This window comes from Mercenaria mercenaria, unplaced genomic scaffold, assembly GCF_021730395.1.
Source record: "Mercenaria mercenaria strain notata unplaced genomic scaffold, MADL_Memer_1 contig_3940, whole genome shotgun sequence".
Classification (NCBI taxonomy): Eukaryota; Metazoa; Mollusca; class Bivalvia; order Venerida; family Veneridae; genus Mercenaria; species Mercenaria mercenaria.
In genome coordinates, this window is record NW_026462129.1 from 33,646 (window position 1) to 60,961 (window position 27,316).

At 33.1% G+C, this 27,316-nt stretch overlaps 1 protein-coding gene across 1 annotated transcript in view; it reads left to right on the plus strand.

Annotated features, from left to right (window-relative positions):
• LOC128553558 (uncharacterized) overlaps positions 1-26,896 on the plus strand; it is a gene marked incomplete at its 3' end in the record, with an annotated part of 46,520 nt that extends 19,624 nt beyond the window's left edge. Inside the window, exons 3-8 of the mRNA XM_053534739.1 lie at positions 6,008-6,184; positions 9,767-9,840; positions 10,656-10,838; positions 11,177-11,350; positions 15,851-16,006; positions 26,810-26,896. Of these exons, the coding sequence (XP_053390714.1) occupies positions 6,008-6,184; positions 9,767-9,840; positions 10,656-10,838; positions 11,177-11,350; positions 15,851-16,006; positions 26,810-26,896 (851 nt within the window). The remainder of the gene's footprint in view (positions 1-6,007; positions 6,185-9,766; positions 9,841-10,655; positions 10,839-11,176; positions 11,351-15,850; positions 16,007-26,809) is intronic.
• Between the last annotated feature and the right edge of the window lie 420 nt (positions 26,897-27,316).

The following is a 27,316-nucleotide window of genomic DNA, read 5'->3' on the forward strand; positions in this document are numbered from 1 at the left end:
ATACTTGTACCGAAAATTCTGACAGGAACATGCTGATAAATTTTCCCACTTTAGTCTTTTATTTAAAGTAAGGGTTCAGGGTTCAGCACTTCATGGGTTTAATGTATTGTCACATTGGAATAAAGTTAGTTTTACAGTAACTTCGAAATTCCTCAGAAATAATATCATGTTACCCATCCACCTAATTCATAATTTCGAAAAAGCATAGTCCTTAAACTCGTCTGTTTTATCATATATTTTCGTTTCTAGATTATTATTCACAATTGTTAAATTTAAGTCTAAATTTTATTAAAATGACGCTTCTAAATCTGAAGTGTTAGCCTTGTTTAGCCGTAACTCTTGTGTAAATGTGTTTCACCATTTCTGAAAAATATAGGTTGTCCATATTCAAAATATCATCAAGATACCTCGAGGTTCCATTAAAAGCTTCAATGATTACAAATTTTGTCTCAGTGGATAAACTAAGCATGAAATCTGGTTTATAACAGTATAAGAATGAATCAGCTATGAGCGGGGCGCAGTTAGTTCCCATCGGGATACCAATTACTTTTCTGTAAGTTTTATTGCCAAATTTAATACATATGTTATCTAATAGAAATCTTAGAGCTTCACAAACCTGATCACAACTTCATAGGTCGTCAAGAAGTCAAAAGTAAAATGAGATTTTAGCTCGACTATTCATAGAATAGTAGAGCTATTGGACTCGCCCATGCGTCGGCGTCCGCGTCTGCGTCTGCCTCGGCGTCCGCGTCCCGATTTGGTTAAGTTTTTGTATATAAGCTGGTATCTCAGCAACCACTTGTGGGAATGGATTGAAACTTCTCAGACTTATTCACTGTGATAAACTGACTTACATTGCACAGGTTCCATAACTCTATTTTGCTTTTTTACAAAATTATGCCCCTTTTTTACTTAGAAATGTTTGGTTAAGGTTTTGTATATAAGCGTGTATCTCAGTAACCACTTGTGGGAATGGATTGAAACTTCACACACTTGTTCATTGTCATGATCTGACATGCACAAAGCAGGGCCTATAAATTTCTTTTGCTTTTTTACAAAATTATGCCCCTTTTTTCAACATAGAAATTTTTGGTTACGTTCTTGTATGTAAGCTGGTATCTCAGTATCCACTAATGGGAAAGGATTGAAACATCACACACTTGTTCACTGTCATGATATGACATGCAGTGCAAAGGGTCAATAAGTCAACTTTGCATTTTACAAAATTATGCCCCTTTTTAAACTTAGGAGTTGTGATTTAATTCTTATATGTAAGCTGGTATCTCAGTACCCACTAATGGGAATGGATTGAAACTTCACACACTTGTCCACTGTCATGAGCTGATAAGCACTATGCAGGTTTCATAACCCTATTTTGCTTTTTTTAAATTATGCCCCTTTTTCAACCTTCGAATTCATTCAATTGACAAGGCTGTTGAATAGTCGAGCGTTGCTGTCCTCCGACAGCTCTTGTTTGTAGTGCAATAAATCAAGCATTATATGGAGTTTTGTGTAGTTTATGGATCCAATAAAGAGTAGGAAACTTCATCTGATTGTCGTCAAGTGCGACATTAAAATTTATACATCGATCTACATAACTTTTTACAATATTATTCTCATCTAGTAGCAATAACTGGTAAGTTTTCGTATGTTTCAGTTCATTTTTTAATATTTCTGTGTAGTAAATGCGTAATATAATGATATTATTATTTGAAGCTTTGTCTGCAGGAGTTAAAACAAAATCCGTGTGTACTTGAGATAAAACTTGCTTTAAACTTTGAAGTGAAGACTTTGGTTTTGGAGGTTACAAGGAAGGGTTTGATTCATAAAATTTAACTCGAGTTTTTATGATTTTAAATATATTCTTTTTTCCATTCAGTAAGAGCATTCGGATCAGCATTTTCTTTCCGACACCATTTTTAGCATAGTCATTAATAGACTGAGTTATTTCAGAGAGACATTTTTCAAAGTTAATAGACGAGGAAATTTATTTTGGACCTTTGGAGAAAATGTTTCTGATTCTTTTGTCATTAAAAATCTTAGATTTACCCGTTATGATATGGCCGACTGGTTGGTAACAGTATTTAGATTCTTTAAAGTTACAACTGTCTGGAACATTAAGCTTTATGTCTAAATCCGAGACAATTTTATTGTGACTAGTGTTTCTAACTTGATTATTGTATTTGTAACAGATAATAAGTGTTTCTGAATTCTTAAAATATTTAGGTCTTATCTGTTGAGCAAATTTCGAGATTGTGCACGCTAACTGAGTGTCCCTAAATTGTACCTGCTCAACCTTGAGATTGTGCATAGCCCTAGATTGGATACAACATATTTTCATGTTACTTAAATAAATTATTGAAATTTGAAATTATGATTTGATACAATTTTTTTAAGGGACTGTTAGAACAAATTTGTATAGTGAATCGGGTTGTCATAAATTAAGTTCGAGAAACCTCCCTTATGAATGCCAACAAACATGTAAAACATATTGAATATGTCCAATTTAAAATCGCAGTTTTTGAATTCACTAATATTCAAAACCACGAATATAGCGAAAATAAAATATCCGCAAATAAAACCCCGTATACAGTATTCTATATACTCCAATTTATACTCCGACTCCGATTGGGAGATGTAATTATGAGATTATTTGCCAAATGATACAAGAGATTGAACGATTTATATGTCACGTGATCAAGTCTTGTTATAATGTAATGACAAATCTATTATTAAGGTTTAGCAGTATATCACAAAACAACAGATATTTTTAGTAATTGAACAGCATCTTGACACACAACTTATCTGTCCAATACATGTTTTACTGTTCTGTCCCAAAGAGTTGGATAATTAAAATATTCTAAATGAGTTGTCCCCCTTTAAATAAGAATGCCATTTGTAAAGAAATAAATGTAAACAATTGTCAAAACGATGTTTTACCTAGTTATGTAAAGTTTAAACACTCGCACGATATTGCAAATGCATCAAAACGATTACATGTAACAGCTTTTAAAAAATGGTGAGTTTTTAAAGGCGCTGAACTGTCCAGAAGTATGGCCCCTTCATGCAGTCCCTTTCTAGCATTCAATACATATATGAGTAAATTGACAATGGTTTTGTAGAATAATATAAATGTTTTATACGCTGTTAAATTTTCATGTAAAACAATGCTTTCTTTCTATGATTTGATGACGTTCGAACTTTTTTCTCCGAAACATGGACCTATACCTTAAATACATTACATAATACAATACAGAAAACTTAACACATAAAATAACTACAGTTACTTCAAATTGTTCAAAAACTGTGATAAAATGACATCTGTGTCATATCCTGACGAATCCGTTTTAATTTCAAATCAATTCAGTTCAGTTTATGAACGGATGTGTTAGACAAACATTGCTAACCTATAATCATCACAATATTCACCAAATGTGCACGGAGTTTTCGTGCAATACAAGTGACATCTAGCATTTACAGATGCGTAGAAAGTTGGGCATATTTTTAAGTACCCAACCGACGTCTTTTTCCTTTTTCTACGTATTTGTTTCAACTAACGTACTTAAAATAAACGTTTTACAAAATACAGACCGTTTCCTTGAGCAATAACTTTAACTTTGATTTTTACCGAAGCCTGCATCAAAAATAAGTGCTTTACTTTCCATGAGTGTCAGAAAACCAAAACAAATGTCAGGATACCGATGTTTACAAGATGTCATTTGAACAGCCAGGGAAACCCTCCCACGTTCAAGACAATAGAAATACAGATCCTACGATTTCTTTAGAAAGTTGTTAAATTCAGTGAAAACTTTAACAGTCATGTGAGATTTTTAATCTTCACCATAAGAAAAAATAGTTAAAGAGATAAATAATTTTCCTTTTCGAAATATTAGCTTACAATTTTGAACGAATTTTTCGAACGACGCCATTTCGTTCACGACAGTATGAATGACGTCAGATTATATGTGCAATTTCACATAAAGGACCGTCCTAAATATTATAACACGAATGTTATTTAACGAAAATAAACAATTTTCTTTCCATTTTAAGTGTATAGTGAATGTAAATATTAAGCATAAGACGGCATCAAGTTGCAGCGAATCTTCCCGTTTTGCATCGCACGTATGTAAGTTGTGTTGGATGGTTTCAAATTGCACTGCATGGCATCAAAATCTAAATACAATAAATTGAATAAATGCTACTAAACAGGATGAAATTTTAGACTAGATGGCGGAATGTCTTTAAATGCACTGCACTGACTTGCTTGTTAAAGGTATACTACTAAATCCCGAACGAGTGTTATATGAAAACCAGAGTTTGAAGCTGAGAATTCATATTAATTTTACTGAAATATGATCTACTGACCGAATACCCATGAATATGTTCAAGAATAATCAACAAATAAATGAAAACCTTTTGCCGATTTCAAACCGAAAATATATTTTACGACTCGACTGCTTACGAACCCCTCGCGCATCTTCCGATTTTTTTCGGAGGAATGCTCCGAACAAGGCTATAATTTATAAATAAATAAAATGACTTCACATGCCTTTCCAATAGTATTTAATTATAAAAATACAAACTGGTTTCGCCTATCGGCTCATCAGTGTACATACAATGTAACGTGTTGTGCGAGACCCTTCAACTAGACAAATTCCACTAAGTAATCATATAGATATTTGCAGTAATAAAGTTCCAAAGTTTAAAATGTTCCCATTTCTTAAAATGAAAGTAGATAGTACTTCAGCTAGGTGAGCGAAAGAAAAAAGAAAATTATTTTATAAAATGCTTTAAACCAAAACTTAACAGCCTACAGTAACAGTTATATTCTGAATAATTAAATAAAACGCTTATTACGCCCCTTTGAGAAAATAACGTCAGAATTACGTCCCTTTATATTGACGTCGCGTCATTACCATAGTAACGTCACGTTACATTGTATGTACACTGATGAGCCGATAGGCGAAACTAGTTTGTATTTTTATAATTAAATACTGTTGGAAAGGCATGTGAAGTCATTTTATTTATTTGATTTATAGACTTCCATCTTGTGCCGAGTCTTTTCATTGTCAAGTTTATATATATATATAAACACGAAAGTAGGACAAAATGACCACCCATGTCAATCTAAGAAAATGCAAGAAAAAGTCATTCGTTTCTCTGCACATATTTTGACTTCAAGGGAATATACCCCGACGATAACGTACGTGATGTTTACAAACATAGCATAGGGAATTCAAAATTTTTATAACTCACAAACACTTCATAAAAAAATTCTTATAATACAGGTAATATACAGCTACACTACAAGTTTTCGGGTGGACAATTTAGGCCTTTCCCGAATAAATGTGTTTTCACAACATCATCTGCAAACTTATGCAGTCAATCTCTTTTCACAATAGTTTCATGAATATTGATAAATAACTATCTTACACTGTAAAACAAAATTTTATTGAAATTTACCTAAATACATTGATTTATGTACATATTGCTATATTAATTCAATAAAATATTAGACATCAAACATATTGTCTTCGCCTATTATATGTCATTGTCAATTTGAAACTAATATCTTTGATATCTTGTATAATTACCAACATTGAAATATAAAAGAATAGTTATTTTGTGGCGTGTCTTTAAAGGGATATGTGTTTAAGATAATTTTAAATAACGTGATCCCGAAGAATTTCCGATCGATTACGGAAAAGCGATAAACACGAAAGTAGGACAAAATGACCACCCATGTCAGTCTAAGAAAATACAAAAAAAAAGTCATTCGTTTCTCTGCACATATTTTGACTTCAAGGGAATATTGCACGGCTATCGTAATGTTTAGTATATTTCAAAATGTGTAGTCTTCTTTAAGATTTGTCTTTTTATTTGTCTTTATTTGGTACCTTAAATGAATTGGTTATATATTTACTAATTTTGGCGGTATTTGTTTCTCTCTCTCTCCCTCTCTCTCTCTCTCTCTCTCTCTAGTGAAGTATGTAGTTTCATTCTTTAGGAAACACTACTGGCTGTGTTTGACAGCTTTCAAACAGAGTATGTAGAAGAAGATGATACTGTTCGTTATAACGTTAAGCTTTTGGAAGAAGATGAGAATGGTAGAACGCCAGGAGACCAAGATTTTGACGAAACACACCACACCGTTTTCCATTCCCTGGCCGAAAGAGAACATAAGGTAAAGTTGTACTGTATCAGTCTCCGCATTCTAATTGTCAAAGTGTAATGAATGTATTTGATATTTCCGACTTAAAGAATTTCTTAGCATAGCTAAATATTTCTCATTTGAGACAGCTTATAGGACTGAAGACAAAAACACTTCTCCAATAATTATGTTCATCACTTTGTTGCCTTCAGACGAAAATATTATAAATAACATTAGCGATTGACCCAATACACCAGTTAAAACGTAACTGCGATTCCCATTTTTCGTATTTGAACGTATTTCAATTACAAGTGCCGTGTCCTTAACAACACATCTGTGCAAATTAACCGGGAATCGTTGAAAGTCTTGATCACTATAAGAAAAGATGTATTTTGAATAACTTATGTACTGTACTACTACTAGTTTCTGTTTTCCAACAATTGTTCGGATAGAGTTTTAAATGACCAACTTGTTTCCATGTTCATAAATGCTTTTCCAGCTTTGCAACCGTAACATTCGCATCACAAGATTAGTCTCTTGCTAACCTCCTAGTTCCAAAATATGACAAAGAAGTTACTGGGATTAAAAAAATGGGATAAGATAGCAGTGATTAGGTATAGTCAAACTCGCTTTATACGAACTCATCTGGACCTGTGAAATGTGTTCGTATCAAACGAAATTCTTATCAATGAATGTATGACTCATCGGATAATTTGTCCGAACAAATATCACCGGTATCATCGGTGAATAGATTTATATATGGAAGTAGTTAATATTTTAAACTGATTAAGTTAATTTATTCAGATAACATTGAAATTACTCAACAAAAGTCATACTAAAGCACGTAAAACTGTATGATTTTAAATTTTAATATGCAGTCGAGGTCCAGAGTGCCAAATTTTATCCACCGCAATCATTATTTCTATTATGAAGCTTGTACTATATAATCATTCTTAGAGGGGAAAAATTGTATATTTTGAAGACACGGCCTACCTGTATCGACAATAGAACGCAGTAATGTGTTTATAAATATCTACACCTCTTTAAATCTTGACCTGTCAATTAATTAAATTATTTTATATTGACATGATACACAAAGGACAGGGTATTTGTTTTTGAATAAGTGTGAACTACTCCATTGTCCAATTACCTGACAATGCTATTATTTTCAACACATTTTATTTACATCTATTAAATATCAGCACTGTACAGATTCAAACTATTAAATAGTCAAGCGCAAAAAGGGCGAAATGGCCGGCGACTTCTAAAATTAATTCGTATCGTAAGATGGAAAATTATAGCTTTTAAGGTAATTGAGACTACCAAAATGTGTTGGTATCTACCGATTGTTCGTATGAAGCGAGTTCGTATTAAGTGGACTCAACTGTTTCTCTTTCAAATGTTCATAAATGTAATGCGAGCCTATTGTGATGGTATTGTCACGTGCAGGCAAAATTCTACAATACAGATTTGAAAAAGGTTCTTATGGTTGTACATAGGCATATTTGCTATTCGTTCGGTTAAATGAAGTAATTATATATGTCCATATGCTAATTTATGTGATATTTACCCATGATTAAAGAGACCCGGTAATTTCAAGCTCATACGACCTTATTAAGGTGTTTTCCCACGTGTCAGAATATTTGGTGATGTATTTATTCTCGAGAAAGACAGACGTCATTCCAGTTTTATCAAAAAATACAAATGTTTACATATCTTCGTTTTATGCTTTACCTTTTCTTTTGCCGGATCGGGGCTTAATTTTATGTTTTCCGGATGAATAACGTGACGCCATCACTTTCGGTGATTCAAATGTGCAGGGCTACTTACCTGAAGGTTGCCTCGAGGCAGTTAATGTTAAAAAATTTCATAACATTTTGGGCACATTTCCGGTTGTATAACATGTTCTCATGCAATTAAATTATTCTGCATATAGTCCGCACAGAACTGAGTTAATCAATTACATATGATTTGCCACTCGTAGTTTAGAAACCCAAAAATAGATTGAATGGTTGATTTTTGCTTGCGCTTGTACCATTGCCAAACAAATGTTTGATATGTGCTGATACACTAATTGTCACGGATAGTAAAGGTGTACTTATGATAATTATTCCAACATTACTATAAAGTTAAGAATAATATTTTTCACCACAATTTATTTTCACCTCAGCTTATATCAAGCAGGTTTTTGTATACCTTTTCCGCTGTGAAATCAGCCCTTTTTCATAGTCATAGAAGATTTATATTAGATGGTTGAGGAGTTCCAATAAAAATAAACTTAATTAAAGCTTCCGATTTTAATCTAGAGGGAATCTTGGTGAAATATAAACGCACTAGAGAAAAGGTATACCGTGTCAAAACTAATAAAAGAGCAAATATGATAAGGTGTGAAATCTGATTTTTCCTTTGTTTCGAAGTAACTGTAATTGACCCCACCCCCACACACACACACACACGCGCGCGCTATTTTGTACATTAGTGTTCTTTTGTTCTTACATGTTTTATTGTTTATTAAAGGTATCAAAGTACACAAATCAATATCAAAGACATGATAAAATTCTATATATACATGTACTTTGCCACTCTTTAGTAGAGTTATAAGAGACTACTAAAACATCATACTATCACAGTTTTCAATATTTACTACACATTTAAAATAATAATAATTAAAATTAAAATTCCCTTTACATACATATACATATATAAATACATGCATACATACTTATGTATTTATACATTAACCCGGAATTAGAATAAAAAGAGGGATTTGGTATGTAATATCTATTACACAAACTGTACTACATGATACTGATCGTGCGGCCAAAGCTATACTATATAATAGGATTTAATATTACGTTTACTAAAGGCAAAAAATAAAAAATAAAGTATAAAAAAGTACCGAGTTTATTCATTCGTTTGCCAAATTGAATTAATTTAGAAAGGATATCTAACTCAACTATCACTATATACTGGTCATTCACATTTTAAAAGTCCAAAAGGGGCCATAATTCTAGCAGAGCAATGTAGAGTTACAGTACCTGCTGTGCAGAATCAGTTTTTAATAGCGAATAACTGTCTAAGATTAAAATAATAGCTTTGGCAAAATGGAGAAATGTTTACCTAGAGGCAAAACTTGACCAAGAAATTTTAACAAGTGTTGCAAGTTTTCAACATATTCCAAATGTAGCTTTGATATATTAAGAGAAAACTTAAAACATAAAACTTAATACCCATGAATAAAACTTAGTTTTGAGTACAAAAAAGAGATGTTACGTCTAAGCCCTAGTTTTCCTAATTAACATACATATCATTACCAGGGACCTATTTTAACATATGCGTACATGTACATCAACTACAGGGATAAAACATTCCAGTTTTCTACAATATTAAACAGACTTATTTCTACAGTATAAAACAGCTTATTAATGGTGAGATAACATTATTTATACAAATGTAAGTTTCTTAATTGCAATATATCATAGCAGGCTTTGGCACAGCATCTAATTAACATAAACCTACATGATAATTATTTTTGTCCTTGTAAAACGTTACATGAAGTAATAACTGAGAAAGTACTGTACTTTAACGGTTAAAACATTGTGCTTTTAACAACAGGAAGTGATCAATCATCCCGTAGTTAGAGCATTGGTCGACTATAAATGGACTGAATGGGCAAGGAACAGATTTATGTGAGTAACCATACTTAGTAACTTTAGAAACACATATGGTAAAGCAAATTTATGATTTAGATGTAGTATAAACTACAGATTGTAGCAACTACAAGCTGAATTGAGCATTGGTTCATATTGGAGCGGTCTTCTTCGTGGGTGAGTTAAACACAATTTGTACATTTCTATAACATAAACAAACAGCCATTTAAATTGATCTTAGTTGAACCTGTATACTACAAAATTATACCAGCTAGATATTGTGCTTGATTCCTGATGTAGAGGCAACAAAACAAAAATACAGCTGACACTGTAATTTCGACAGATTACATACAAAATTATATAAATAAAGATGGCCACTCGTGTTTGGGCATGATGCCTACAATTTTCATGTTCACTTTTTAATCAAGTTCGAAATGATAGAAACATGTTAGATAACCGAAACCAACGTGAGTAAAACAAGAGATAGAAATCCTTCATTGTTTGCTTTTACAATCAACCTCTTGGCTGCCTCGTATATTACATTGAATAACTTCCAGCTTTTTTGTACGCTATAGATATATATTTAGTTGTTCAGTACGAAAACCTATAAAATTTCTAGTGAAGCTTAGTCCAAGGTTCTTTACAATGTATTAAAGTTTGACAAACACGAAGTAAGTTGAGAAAACTAGCTTTTGTAAAGTATTATATATAACATTTCGAGATTTTGCTCTTGGACCACATTGAATGACTTATTGTGACGATGCATGTCATGATGATTAAATGGTCAGTCCACTATATTGTTATAACGTTTTAATGAGTGTTAACAATTTACACTGTTTTGTATTTCTTTTCAGGTTGAATGTTTGTCTGTATTTATTGGGCCTGTTTTCACTGACATTTTCTGTAGCCGTTGCTGCAACTACTGATGACGTTAAAACGTACAACACTGGTTTACAATATACACGAGCTTTTTTTGAAGTTATTTCATATGGAACTGTTATCAGATCATTGATTCTTGAAATTTCCCAAGTGACGAAGTAAGCTGATATACACTTCTTATAACCAATCGTCTTATGTTTCCGATACAATAAAAGACACGGTCGTTCTAATATTGAAAGCTGTTCCTTATCGTTAAATATTTGGGTGTGATTGTTAGGCATTATCTTCTTCGAAAATGAAGAAAATAGTGTTATTGTTTTTCTACATTACTTATTCTATACTTCTTAAAAGGCACCAGTTGTTTTACAGTTGAGATTTTGGAGTAACTTGACCATTAACGCCGTGTATTCGAAGAAATAGCAATTTGTGAAATTAAAATGAGTTTTACTGTCTTTCCTTTTGAGATAAGTATTTCCTAGCCTTTTCTTACTTACAGACATCAGCTTTCTTACTGCCAAATCCGATTTAACTGCTTGGAGATGGCCACGGCATTGATATTAGTCTTAGTACTTCCTGTGCGTTACATCAATACTCATTTGCATTGGTATATCTTTGGGTTGGGATATATGATGTGGGTTCTGAAGATTTTCAAGTATGCGGTTGTTTTCAGGTAAATGTTTTATTATTGTATAGAAATTATGCTAACAAACTTTAGATATATTGAAATAAAATTAACGTAAAAGTGATATGATCTGTATGCTTTGTACGAATAGTAAAGGCAAGTAGTTTACATTTTTCTTAACAGAGATAATCATTTTCATTACTTGTGACTATAGTGTTGTATGGGTAAGTCAACAGTTATGATACTTTGTGAACACACTCAGAAGATTTTTTTTAACTTACTTGGCATTTTCATATGTTTATCCTCTGTTCATCCATTCGCTTGTCAATTTTCAGTCTTTGAAATCATAATTGTAACTGGCGGCAATACTTAAAGCTAGTCGGTATGTTAAGACATTAACTCAACGTTCCGTATTATACCAGCAAGCGTAATCTATTATCGATTTAATCAGGTTTCCTATGTTTATATGGCTGTGCTTTCATTTTGGTATGCACTTTTGCGAATTGTTATCATTCACCACAGTGCATACTACGCCTATCTTAAATCAGTATTCCTAGTATTCCTAGTCACTTGTGTTTAATCCAGATTAATATTTAATTTTGTATGTTTATTTATTAGGATACTCCTGTGTTGCTCCTTTTTTATGCATCTAAGTTGACTTCGATTCTGTCCTAACCGGATGTTCTTTATTGTGAGTAGTCGTTAAGCAACCTCAAAGGCGTGCGTTTGAAATATCCTGCTTTTCTACGTTTCTGAGGAGATTTTATATGATAACGTTGTTTTAGTTATGTTTTATAACAATTAGGTCAAGGGCAACATTTTGTTGGTTTAGTTTAGCGCACATTGCGTTCTTGCACACAACTCTGTGAGCTGTGTACCAAACAGTACACAGTTGGTATCGTTGAGCCTCAAAGTACACTCATGTGAGTTTGAGCACACTACTAGACATACCCCGCGTTTAACTGGTCGGGAACATCCAACTTGTTTTGGCCTGCCATCAAAATTAAGTCGAGAAGTTTAAAACCAATCTCTGACAACTGCATCTGAGAGTCGACTCTTTGGCTCATTGGTTAGAGTATTGATCTTTCAACAGTGCGACCCGGTTCAACTCCGGCCCCAGGCACTTGGGATTTGTCGTCATAAATTTTTATCCTCTTTAATTCTTTTACGCTCTTAAGTCGTAAAAAGAAAACAAAGTGGAAACTCCTTAGGTCGCTCAACACCACAAAAAACGAAATGTTGCATGCTTGGTTGATTGAGCCTGCTCATGGACGATAGTAAAATGGATGCTACCGTCCACGCCTTCGAGCCTCGAGTTAAGCAGAACTCAACATGAACACATTCTACAAGTACAAAAACAATCAATTATTATTACTATAATAATAATAATAATAATAATAATAATAGCTATTATTATTGTACCAGATATATATCTGGCGCCCTTTTCATGATAAACACGTTCGAAGGCGCTTTACATATAGCAAACACAGCCACACAGAGTGCGAAATGCATCCTCTACTAGTACAGATACAGAACGATCTAACCAGAGGGACATAGTGAGATAAAGCCCCCAGAACAGAGAGAGGGAAGTCCTTTTTTTTATACAGGCACGTACGGCTAACTTAGCCTAGCTTTTTGCGAATAAACAGTCTGTTTTAACGTGCCCGGTGTATAGCACCGATACCCGCGATGTCATCTTTCCGGGGAAGAACCAGTACAGGCCTCTGAGGTCAGCAATCTCTTCTAAGAGACATCCGCAGATGTGTTAATACGGCGGTGCACATGGAACCTTCAACGATACACTAGCGTGTAATTCCATGAAATGCGGCGTATGGTCCCTAGTTAAAATAATGGGTTTGCTCTAAATGAGAAAGCAATGTGAAAAACTGAAGAAAAAAAAAAGAATTTAGAAAGGGAATCTGAGGTCGTGGAGCATGCATACCACAGGAACTGCCAAAAGACAAAATTAATAAGCAGGCACCATATCCAACGGGTGATTATACAATACCCAAAGCTATGAAAGCTGGAGCACTGGAGCACCACCCAGGCCGAAATGTTTAAGCTGAGAAACTTAACAATTTCAATTACACGACATAAATATCACGCTGAATGATCGGAGGATACCGAAATATAACAGCTCTGACTGAATGTACGTAAGACTAACCTTCCACTTCTTAAGAGACAATCGAACATTTCTGAGAGAGCAAGTTATTGCTGCTGAGAGGTCGATAAACCACTTAATTATTTAGAAGGCAAGCCCGAAGTGTGTCTTGGGTTTAATATTTCAATTATGAAAGTGGGTATAATTGCCAGCCTATAAGAAAGAAAGCGGAAACAATATGCGAATGTTTCAGTTCATACCAAAGCACTTAGTTATAGTCGTTCTTTTAATAGGTGCATAGGGTGCAGTTGCCTGCAATTTTATTGCAAAGATCATGTAAATTTGTTAAATTTTAAGGTAACTTAGCACAACTCAGTTTTTTATGTGGTTCACCCCATATTTTCAGAAGCATTTGGCAAACTGAAATCAAGATATTTATATCTACGAAATTTGTACAGTGGGGAAACTGAAGGGTACTGCTCTCTAGATATTTAATCAAGACAGAGACACTTGGCGTGAACGTGCTACTCAGACACTTTCCTAGCATGACCCCCATTCCCCGGTATGTTACTTCATTGTCCGTGCCCTAACGTTAAGTAGCAGAGACTCAACTATTGCTAGAATTTAACAATATACCTTTAAAGATATGCATTCTGTGTAATTCTGCATACATAGGCTATTTTTAGAGTCTATGGACCCGACAACAAAGATTTATGATACATAGTCATATATGTTAGACAGAGAAATAGAAGTTGTATGAATATCGGGATTCTATTTAGGACATACAAATAGGACAACACGGCTAGATGAAGAGGTCGGATAATCTGATAATTTTGCGTTGTTCCTTACGCAAAAGTTTTTATGCGGGAAAGAGATTATAGATCTGTTATCTGTTCTTGCAGAAAATATTCAACGGATTAAATGCAGCATATTTAAAGGTGGCAAATTGTAGTTCTAAAGTTAAATCCGAATGAAGCTGTGGCATCTGTTCTGTATAAAATTGAAGTTGTTACCTTCTAAACTTAATCGACAGGGATTGTTTCGCCGATGTCGTAATCATTTAATATTGTTTTATTGGACAGGATTATTTATTGACCATAAAATCAGAGAAATAAATTTATCGATCTCCTGTCACTTCGTTTCACTTCTTTTCAAACTGATTACTTGAACATGAGGACGGTATTGTCAGGAGGTCTAAGACTCCTACCTACGGCGGTGAAGCAATGGTTTGGATTATTGGCTACTCTCATTTCTATGTGTCCTTTGGCAAGGCACTCTATTACGTTTGCCTCTGTCGGCACAGCGGTAAATGGGTACCAACAAGTCTATGGGGGAAAGACATTGATTTTAACTGTTTTAGAATAGTGCCGTTCAAAAGCTCTAAGGTGATTATGTTCATTGTTTCAAAAAGCGACGGTAAAAAACATTTGCCATTACCTTTAACGTTTCTCCTGTATATCAATTAAGTATACATCGAGTCTAGCTGGTAGCTTGTTCATAAAGCATTTCGAATGGAATTTAGTGGCTAGTAGTTAAAGGAAACCTTGATGTCCAGCTGAGGAATAGAATGATTAAAACAAATTTAAAACATTTATAGAACAGTCTGATATGTGATTTATGTAAATGTAAGGTCAGCAGGCAAATATTCTACAGTATCACATTAACATTTATAGTTTCATTTCAAGTGACTGCTGGAGGTTGCGAGGTATCTATAAAGAATATTAACATTGAAAATTTTGTCAGCGGTTTCAAAATTCAAACTTCATTCCTTTCTGGGGCCTCTGGTCGAGTGGCAAAATTCAAACTTCATTCCTTTCTGGGTCCGAGTGGTTAAGGTCGCTGACTTTCAATCACTTGCCCCTCATCGATGTGGGTTCGAGCCTTATTGGAGGTTGAATCCTTCATGTGAGGAAGCCATCCAGCTGGCTTGCAGAAGGCCGGTGGTTCTGCCCAGTTGCCCGCACGTAATGAAATAAAGCACGGAGGAACATTTGAGGTCTTTCTCCACCATCAAAGCTGGAAAGTCAACATATGACCCATAATTGTATCGGCGCGTCGTTAAATCAAGCAAAAACAAAAAATCATTCCTTTCTGTCTTATGTATGAATATCATTATGCGTGACTTTCTTTTTTCTTTGTTTTCATGTCATTATTTTTATCCTTCAACGAGGATCAAATATAAAAGTTAAATGATAAATATAATACTAGCAAGTTTTATGCGCTACCGCATCTATCTAACTGGAGTTAGACTTTTCGGAAGGTCAAATTCAGTTTATATGATTATCCCAATGTTTTAAATACTTCCTTCCCAATGTGTCTAGATTGCTAAATTTAAGATTTTCATGCTCGAACACATAAATTCTTAATAAATTTGCTTATAATGAGTTACGTTATTTATTTCACCTTTTCGCTTTTCATCCTATAAAATTTGTTATTATTTATCTCAGCAAAACGGATGCTTACATAGAATCTCTACGGAAAATCTTCTGGGAAGATCTTATACCATTCAGTTTGCTCTTTTGTATCGTCAACCTAGCCTTTGGTGGCACGTTTCTTCTTGTTTCGAAAGGCGATGATAGCTTGGAGACACATGCTGAAACTAGGTAAATACTCGTTGCTAATCTTCTGTAGATTATTCAAAAGGGGAACCTTAATGTTTTCGTAGGTGATCGAGCCTGCTTGGAAATTTCAAAGTTGTGTTGACATACTAAGAAGTCATTTCAAATCACTAGTTTTCTGATGTAACACACAGAGAGATTTTGCAATAACTTACCGAAGAATATATTAAACAAATCATTAGATGTAATTCATTTATTTTGTTTGTGTCGTTTGTAATATGTGATTTTACTGTAGAAAGGTCTACTTAGCACATATTTTATCTGATCTTGTACTGCCTAGGAAGATTTCTTATCTGCCACTGTCGCAAATATCTATGTTAAATGAAAGATTTGTGTATGTTTATTGAACACTGCTAATATATATGGGGCGTTCCATGAGAAAACCCGTATTAATGACAAAAAAATCAAAATTGAGATAATAACATATTCATAAAGAACATTCTTTTATCTTTCAAATCCCAAAATTTGAAGTGATTATCTTCACTATCTTAAGAGCTACAATGTTATTAAGTGAGTCACCGAGGGTATTTTGAGACGTAACGTTAAGAACGTCATGAAAGCAGTATGACATCGTTGTGCATGCCCTGTATTTTTCAAGTCATTAATGGAACAAATTATGCGTAACACTTACTTAACATCATACATTTGAATATTTAGGAACAGTTTAAAGCCATTTTAATGAAAAATAACTTAACCGTATATTTTTAGTTTCACCACGAGCCTTTTATCTATACACCTCAATATTTTCATGATGCATGGGTGCTTTGGAATTTCCGTTGCCATGACAAAAGAAACAACATTTATATGAAAAATATGGTAGAATTTGATTTGTCTTAGATGACACAATTACAACATATTAGTTTCTAGTTTCTGAAGCAACATAAGAAAAACAGCGATTTTTCAGTATTTTACACTACTAATTATACAATAGTTATATCATGCCACTAATACAGGTTTTCTCATGGAAAGGCCCATATATAGAATGAAAACTCATCAATTTGGACTCACAAGCATGTATAACATCCTTCTTTCCGTCGAAATAATTAAAGCTTTATTTGTTATTTTCTTTAAACATAAAATTTTCAGTTCACTTCCATTTATATATGAAAATACATTAAGTTTTCGGTTGAAGTTTATAAGAAAAAAACTGCCGGTAAAATTTAAAGATTTTCTATTAATCTTTATTAATTAGTCATGATCACTCAAAGGTATTTCTCTAACTTTAATTACCTTTGAAAAAAGAAGAATAGACAGCATACCTTGTGGTCTAGAATAGTTTAATCTAGAGTATCCTGTGCTATACTGTTTTATTAAAACATCATATCAATATTATATCTGTCTGGCATATTTATACTCTAAAGTAAATTGTGCTGAAATAACATTTCGTAAAAACGAAATGATTTCGTTTAAACGAAATAACTATTTCGTTTAAACGAAATCATTTCGTTTTAACGAATTAGTTATTTCGTTTAAACGAAATGTTATTTCGTTTTAACGAAATAACTATTTCGTTTAAACGAAATAACTATTTCGTTTAAACGAAATAACTAATTCGTTTAAACGAAATAGTTATTTCGTTTAAACGAAATCATTTCGTTTTTACGAAATGTTATTTCGTTTAAAAGAAATCATTTCGTTTAAACGAATTAGTTATTTCGTTTTAACGAAATAGTTATTTCGTTTAAACGAAATGATTTCGTTTAAACGAAATAAAAAAAGTCCCACATTACCTAAGTGGAAAAAAAGTGCGTAACATGTCACTTTAAGGGTACCGTAGGACTGCGTATGTAACTTAAGGAAGTAGGTTACCTCGTTACCAGGGTAAATTGAAATTAGCTGTACCATAGCAATGTATTGTATTTCGTGTAATTTAATGTTTTAGCTGCTTCATGTAACTTTTAAATTCGCTTATCTCTGTCACTTCAAGTACATTTTCATCCAGGTTTGAAGTAAATGGTCCTCCAAAGGTATTTTATATTGAAAGAAGAAGGAAAATACAGATATTTAACACTTTTCGGTGTATTTCAGTTTCAAGAAGACTGTTTAGTTGATACTTTTACTAGTATGCGTGTAAGCTTTCTAGTATAAACTGTATATGTCGTAGAGCTCGTGTTTTCATTGTAAAGCATTTCTCTCATTTTTAAACAATTATGTAAGGTAACGGTCTTTTTGACGGCTCAGTGTTATTCTGTTAATGACCCAGATGGAATATTAGGGTGATATCATTAGCAGAATACCAAAACCTTTACCTGGTACCCTATTTATCTTAGCGTTTAAAGTAACCATGGCAACAGAAGTGTTTAACATATCTTATATATTTCTTTTTATCGTAATTTCTTAGAATAGTATTAAATGCAATTATCTTTCTCGTTTATTGTAGCTCCAAAACATTTTATTTCTAAAGTAAGTTCAATGTTTACAGGGGTTATTTGCATTTACTAAAAGAAATTTCAAAACTTTATATACTTAAAGCATTGCCCCTCGTCTGACATTGTCTATGGAAAAATCATTGAGCTTGAAATTATTATTCTCATGGATAGGGTTAGAATAAGATAAAAAGCGGAAGCTGTGATCCTTAAATAGACAAGTGCTAAAGCCTTTGATTTTTTTCGGCGACGCCGTCTAAATTCGTTTTCATTACTTATGCCACGTGACTTCAGTTTGCAAATCAAACTACTTGATAACGCATTATAGATAATTTATCAAAATGGAAGATTTATGCAACACTCTGTCTGATTGGACGAGAGTGTCAATTTCTTTCACTCTGTTGATTGTGCTACGCTGAGTGAAATGTAGACAAAGCGTTTATCCTAAACGACGCTGTTCACAGTTTTAAAGCTAACTTTGACTCAGTATATTTAGCAAGAATATTGATATATCTCAAAATGATAAGTAAGTTTAATAAATAAGATGAAAACCTGTTCAAATGCCAACATATATCAAATTAAAGAAAGAGCTGAATACGGTCTGCGTATCACATGAATAAGGTTGTGATAAGAGTCTTTTATGTAGAGAAGTGCTTTTTAAAAGACTTTCCTTGTTACAATTGTCGTCTGTATATGAAAAGGTTTCTTGCTTTTGTGACTTATTCAGATTGCATATTAAAATAAGTACTTGTTTGCTTTGATATATTTGTTATAAATTATTTAACTGATTTATTACATATGAATATTTTTCTTTACTATGGTATGCAAATATTGAACTCAGTTGAAATCTGTTTCATTATATATATGCTATATAATCATGACTGAATCTCATTACACTGAAATGAAGGTACGCTGCATACAGTTTATCTATGTGATATGACTACAGTCAAACTTTGCTTATGGAATAGAAATATTGAAATAATTACAATTGTATGTTTTGCTTGACCTTCACTTTTTTATAGGTGTGACGTCATTGTCCAAAGATTCATGAATAGCGAATATGCATTTGTTAAAGCGGGATCAGTTGGCCTATTTTAGAAATAAATAAAAATAATAAATAAAAAAATCCTTTAATTGATTTTTCTCATGTATTTTAATCAAACTTGATTTGTAGCATCTTTATTAGGCCCGCAGCCAACTTTGTTCAGCTGGGACATTTGACCCCATTCAGGGGCTGCTAGAGCTAAAACTAGAAATGCCTTTATACAGCGTTTCATTAACAGCTTGGTGGATCTTTGTCATACTTGGTCTGGGGCATCATTATAAGGTCCTCTTCCAAATTTATTTATATAGGAACTTGGGCCCTATTAGGGACCACTATAGCTAAAAGTAGATATGCCTTTCTTCGCATTAACCACTAAAATGTAATGGATTTTTATCAAATTCGATGTGTAACAATATCGTAAGGTCTCCTGCTATTTTGTTACAAATGGGGATAGGGACCAGTTTAGCTAAAAATATAAACACGTTTAATGACCTCTTCTCATGAACCGCTTCATGAATCTTCATCAAACTACTGCTGTAATTATTCGTCTAACTTAGAAGGATAAACGAAACAAAATTGCAACCTTAGAAACCTTTGCGAAAAATTAAAAGAGAACCATTTAAATTGTTAAAGTGCGGTGTTTAGTTTTGCAGTTTGAAAAAGTAGATGAAAGATGAATGTTAGATGAAAAATTCATAAACTTCTTTCCTTATTACAATTCGCCGACCATCATTTTTAAATATATTTCTTGTTTCATTTAGATACCGTACAAACTGCGTACATGTGACTTTATTATATCTGGTATATACATACTGAAATTTATTGCGAATTGTATTAAAATATAAAAGCAATAAAATTCGTTGAAATGTTCACGAATATCTGGGGATAAAATGTTGTACTTCCTACGTTTGCGGCCGGTTGTTTCACTGTATATTTCTCGTAATTTCACATCACACATCTCGCGTAAATTACAGTCCTCACTGCTTTTTTCTACTGGCAGGAGAACTTCTTTTTCTTTCGGTTAAAAATATTTGAGAATAGACATGTTTGTTTTCACACTGTGACAACCATGTACAGTAAGTGTATCAAAATTCTAACTGCCGATTATCAACTACATGTACACATATTCAATAGATAAAAATAGGTATTACAAATAAAACTGCCAATTTTTATTTACATAATGCCGTAACAAGTAACCTTTCTCCAGCTATATTCCTAATATCATCAGTTACCATCATCCATTTTCTTACATTCTGCATAACATTTCAATATAATTACATAAAAGCCGCAACATATTGATCATTATTCAGAGCAAAAAACTTAGTCTGGCATGGCTTGTCCAACGTTAGGTCAACTCTATTTCTGTGTTGTCCAGAAAGATGCCAAGTTGAACGCTATCCGAACGATTACGAATTTGAAAAAGAACAAACTAAAAGTTTAACTAATATTTTGTAGTATTCATTTTATTTTCAAATAATCAAGTGTGATTTTGTTTAACATTTAACAGGAAGAAATCTATCCTTTATTTAAAGTTTGCAAGTTTCCTGAAGAAATATAGCCGAATATTTAATTACTACTACATGTCAAATATTGATTCAAGCCTTTTATAAATCAAACTAGTTTTCTCTTTTCGGTCACTGATTAATTCCTATCGAAATGCATTACTGCCTGTATTTTAACTCATTATATATCCAAGTTATAGCTGATTGTTTTCTTTTCTCACTGAAGTTGCAGCTTTCTATCTTTTCTTGTTTCCTGTGCAACACGGTGCTAGACGCTCCATTATTACTCACTTGAACAGCACGCTGTAAAAAATCGAAAATCATAATGTTGATTTTAAAATATCTACGTCAAATTGATGAAAATAACTGTACAAATGCACATACCTCTGTACATAAACTTCCTTAAAATGTCTGAAATTTATTTTTGTCTGTATTTATCGAGAAAAATATGTTAAGATTAAAAAGAATATGAGTTATTTTATTTACAGAAGCAAATACTGAACACTAGTGCCATCCGCCAGTTTTAGATAAAAGTATTCAACATATGTTTAAGTCGCATGTATACTTCATGCGTACAGGCTATAAAAAGAAATTCTCTATAAGATTCCACAACTTTATCAAAAATATTCAAAATCTTGTACTTACAGTCTATAGCTAGTAGACCGGGTTTTTGTTAAATCTAGATCTATCACATGTATAATAGTTTCCTTTACTTCACATGTCTATGCAGCTAGAAATCTCGCCTAGAGAGTAAATTTAACTACATTTTCTCGGATTCTTTACATAACTCGGGTTAACGAGGGTTCCGGAATATTCAACAGGTTCATTTTAAACATTTCATGATCAATTATTTGTTATAGAAGTTTTTCTTCAATATCTTTTTTTTTCACAAATCAGATTCTTCAGGTAGTTTATTTGAAATAATTCAAAATATCGTTACGGCTGCAGGTAAGTATGAAATTTAATTAGTCAAAACTATGATTACGAATTGGAGCAGAAAAGAATTTAATTAAATACTGCATGTTACGTGTACACAATGTGTCTACCAATAGGGACTTGTGATAAAGCCTATAAAGTATATAACTATTAGATTATTACTTCTAATTGTCCAACGTTGGGCCAAGGATGTTTTTCTCTGTGATAGTCTTTCCATTGAAATCAATATTGGGTCAATGTAGAGATATCTCTGACTGAATTTAAAGTTGGTTCAACGTTGGCCCAACAGCTGTATTTACAATACGTACTAACCATTGTTGGGCCAACAGTTATCCTTTGACGGGTTTCCGTCATTGGCCTAATGACTTCATGTTTACAGGGAAGGGGAATAACAGTAAATGTGAGCAAAGATCAAAGACTAATTGATAATTGTGTGAAGTTTGGAGATTCTAGTTGTTACAAGAGATTGTAGAACACTTGCATGAAGTAACTGACAAGAAACAGAAATTATTTAGTCACTACGCACTGGACATTTGACCTATTGACCTATAATAAATATTTATGGGTCATTTACCAGTTTTAAATGATCTACGTATCATACTTGATCTTAGACCAAACCATTACCAAGTTTTCTGGCAAAAAGTTCTATTGTCAATGTGATCTTGACCTTTGACTTACTGAAATCAAAATCAATAGGGGGCATCTGCTGGCCATGACAAATCTCATGGTCCTAGGCCCAAATGTTCTCCAGTTAACATCAGGAAACCGATTGGTCTAAAGACCAACCAACATCCATCATCAAACAATTATATATGCAATATACCACTCCTCCTTCGAAGGAGGGCAATTAATTGCCAAACTAGAAGACTCCCATGTTTCCCCCAGTGCATAGACGTAATAGGCAAGAAGTCAATAGAGGATACGAGCGAAAGACAAAGAGACACTAATGGTTTGCTGCAATAGAGATCATCTACTTGGCATGTTCAATCACCCTATGAAGTTTCAAATTCTGGGTCAAGTTGTTCTCAAGTAAACAGTTTTCCATGTTCAAGTCCTTGTGACCTTGCTGTTTGATCAAGTTAGCCCAAAATCAACAGGGGTCATATTCTCTGCATGTCCAATCACCCTATGAAGTTTCAGCATTCTGGGTCAAGTTAATCTCAACTTATTGATCAGAAAGAGTGTTTTCATCTTCAGGCCTCTGTGACATTTCCCTTAAGTCAAGTGACCCCAGAAACATTAAGTGTCATCTACTCTGTAATTCCTATCATCGTGATAAAAGGTTCTGGGTTAAATGATTCTAAAGTTACTGGTTGGAAACTGTTTTCCATGTTCTGGTTCCTGTGAACTTTTTATCAAGTGATTCAAAAATTAATAGGGGTCATCTACTCTACATGTCCATTCTTCCTATGTTTCAACATTCTCCGTCAAGTGGTTCTCAAGTTATTGATCAGAAACGGGTTTCCATGCGCAGGCCCCTGTGACCTTGACAGGTGCTTTTTTTTTTAATGAGATCTCATTTTGGTAAAAGCAGGCTATGAACATATTATACATAAATTACATAGATAAAAGACACTTCAAAATAGTTCTTTACCTAAAAGCAACCATTAAAGAATATTTACAATGACATTACATGTTCCATTCAATTTTAAAACAGCCGAAACAACTACTACAGTCTCCAATATTAGCACATATTTTCTGGTCCTTTGGGATCATGGAGTCCATGCAACATACATGTATGTGTAATAGAATTCCGTTTAAGCCTGTGCTAGGGGACGTAAGAGGTGTTGCACATTTCATTACCTCTCATGAACAGACTCAATCAAACCGAGTCTGCTAGTATTCTCCTTGTTGCATTCTATGCTTCCAGAAAGGATTTTTTTACGAATTTTATTGTTAAAAATGCAAATATTGAAAATTGAAACTTTGTTTGAATTGTCCCAAATCATTTCATTGCAGTCTTCTGAACCCCGCTATTGTATAACTATCCGAGGAAAAATCGTACGCCAATACGTGAATATTTTGGGACGAAAACATTGCGAATCTACCGGCGATTAAAAGGCGAACTTGTTAAAAATAATGTCTTTTGAATTAAGTATACCCTTAAATGATATTTCAATCACAAACACCAACTAGAATGTAAAATTATATCAAATTGAAGTGCATATATTCGTATTTTCGGGAAACAGTTACAGATGCTTCACCCCCTCCGATATGGCTGCAGGTATGTTCCTAAGTCGGGCAAATAAAAAATATTTACGAAAATATTATTAAAGGATCTTTCTCTATGAAAAAAGATAAAATAACACCTCTTCTATTGCTTTCATGCAAGATATATTTCCATAAGCCCATTTCTATGCTACAAACTTCGACGGATACACGGATGCAATTTTATCATTCAGTATCTTATCGACATAGAACGCATACCGTGATAGTAAGATGTTTTCTGATCATGTGATCATAACAAACTATTTGATGTTGTTATAATTGTTATAATGTTGTTAATAGAAATTCGATTAACTTTTCTAGCACGATTTTTAATTTAAAATGTTTACAAAATAGGCAACTTGGTTTTAATACCGATTATAGATGTACGCGAATGGTGCTGAAGTACTGTACTTTTTTGTAGGTTATTTATAGTTTATTTTTCATTTCATACGCTTTGTTTCTGTTATAAAATATAGATTAGGACAAATATGTACTTAAGCAGTGTATTCTTTTATAAAGTTGAATATCAGAAGCTTTCTGAAAGTTAAACAGACTTGAATTGCACAAAATTTATGGAAGACATGGAACTACTTGTTGTTCGGTTCCGGATAAGCGTATCGTCCGTAAATTTGTGGTAAGTCATCACTGCCAAACTCGTTTCATAAATTGTCTTTTGTGGAAATTATGGGAACTAAATGATTTGGCTCAAACAAAGTGCTTTTTTCTTGTATCTAAATTTTCATCCATTGTCCTCATAATGTTGAACATTGCTGACCTGACATTTTCAGTTGTTGCTTCTGATGAAACAGTGGACATACCGATTTATTTGCCTCTGAATATACCGACCAAATATGTCGTTCTAGAACTAAAGATAATGCCGTCAATTACATAAATGACGACCAGCTTTTATCGTCACATATTATCAATCCATGTTTTGCGAATTTAAATCGAAAAAGGCGTCTGTTGATCAAAGCTTTAGCCAGCATGAGATGTTAAACTAAGAGTTCTATAGCTATCTAATAAATATGTTGAATCTTAATGTAACAATGTAAATTCAAAACATTCGTGTTCTACAAGTTGTAAAGCATCGGTTTACAGTATTGCTGCTGTTGCCGCTCTTAACACATCAGGCAGAATTTCATCATTTACCAAATTGAAAACATGGACCAAAACGTGTATAGAATGAGGCTAAACGCGAGATATGATATATTCTTAAACGTTATCAAAATTTATAGAGGATATTTGTTTATTTAAGAGTAAGATCGAAATATCTTTCATCGAGTGAAATCGAGGTGTAAAATTTTCACGAGGTGCGCAGACACGAGTGAAAATTTTAAATTTGGTGTTTACGAGTGATCATAGCTGTTTCGGTTTTTACATTCAAAAGGTTTATTTCATGTTATCTAAATGGTTTTCACAAATTTAAGCGCACAACGTCAGGCATATTGGGTAACGTCACAAGCAAATTCATTATGTCACAATGTTTATATGGAAAAAAGTTGTATATCTTTTTGAGGTTTTTAAATTTCATTTTTGTTTGAATACGGTACAGCGCGCGACTTAATGCTATGTACATGTAGGTATATATCCAATTATGTATCTTTATTGATGTTTATTTTAAAAATATTGTCAAATTATTTATAACTCACTATGTTTCGTGTTTATGTGCAGTTCCGTAAATAAATGTAATGAAATTCGATTTAATTATCATAATGCACAAATCAGAACTAATCTCAGTCTGATAAAAATGCAGACTTTGAGCCAAGTATTTTATATGCATTATTTTTACATTCAAAATTTCCAACAACTTAGCAATAAACATTCTTAACTTTATTTCTCAGTTCATCTCTCCTCTACAGAATTTAGTTCTGATCTCTGACAGATACTGTCTTTCTAGCAAAAGTATTAATCCTCTGACAACGGTCACAAGCAAAGATAACAGTAAGCTGGTGTACGTATGGTGTTACCTTTCATTTCAATTGCTGTAAATTGGTCATTACTGCTAAATATATATAAGCTCCAGTAAAAATGATATAAACGCTATAAAGATTAATAGAAATATGCATGTACATTTGATTTGTGAGGAATGTCTTACTAAAAAGTAAGAAAATATTTTGCGGAAATACTATACTTCACAGTCAAAGGCCATCTATAACGTATTTAAATGGAAAAAAACTGTGGGTTCAAACATAAATTTGCATAGATGTTTTACTTTTATCAGCGCTCATATCGTATTGAAAGATATTTAAATTTATAATAGCAGGTATGTCAGCAAAACTCAAACGGTTTCATCTGTAAACTAAAATATTACGAAACGGCTACGTAAATAGTATCAGCCGTAGAATAACCAATGATTAATGAATCGCTGATAATTATTTGTAGTAAATCAGCCGTGGTATTAAATAATACACCACAACGGTCAAAAACATTTTTTTTTTCCTACGCGACACTTTTATCAAAAATAGTTTTTACGTGAATATAATTGCATATTTAAGATCCGTGTTAACACACTACGAACGTCCGTTTGTGAAATATAGGTTGCTTTCTGAGATTTAAAATTTTAATACGTTTCATCACGCTTTGGCCGTCAAACGAGTAGAGCTGTCGGCCGTCGAAAGGATATTAAAACATCTTCATTCTATCTCATACAGACAATTTCGGTCCATGCCTTTATCTCTATCTCTCTATTAAGGAAAAAAAAACTACATTGGCTATGATGCACATTTTACAGTTCACTATACGGAATCTGGTATGTTGGTCTAAGAACACTGATAGAGGCACAGCCAGTTGTAGAATACACTGGAGAGGAAGGCTACAGGTAAGATTAGACAAATGCGTTGTACATTATATCACATAACTTTTTTATTTAGCTTACGTCATTCTGTTTACAAATGTATCAAACTGGACTCATTATCTTGGATATTTAGGGAGTCAGCCAGTCTATGTCAATAAACAATAAGCTTTACAAACTAAGATATAATTTGTACCAATACTGTTGGACGCGAAAGATAATCGGGTAATCAAGACGGCGTTCAAGATGGCCACAAATTGTGTAAAAATAGCCTATGTATACTTTTCACGAACACACATTGTTTTACACGTAGTCATCGTATATGCTATGATACTTTATTTGAAATCTCTTTTATTTCATAATTTCATCTGTTTTCAATTATTTAAGGTGAAGGTCAAATGCAATGTCAAAGGACAAAAGTCAGGAATATTCACAATGACTTAAATA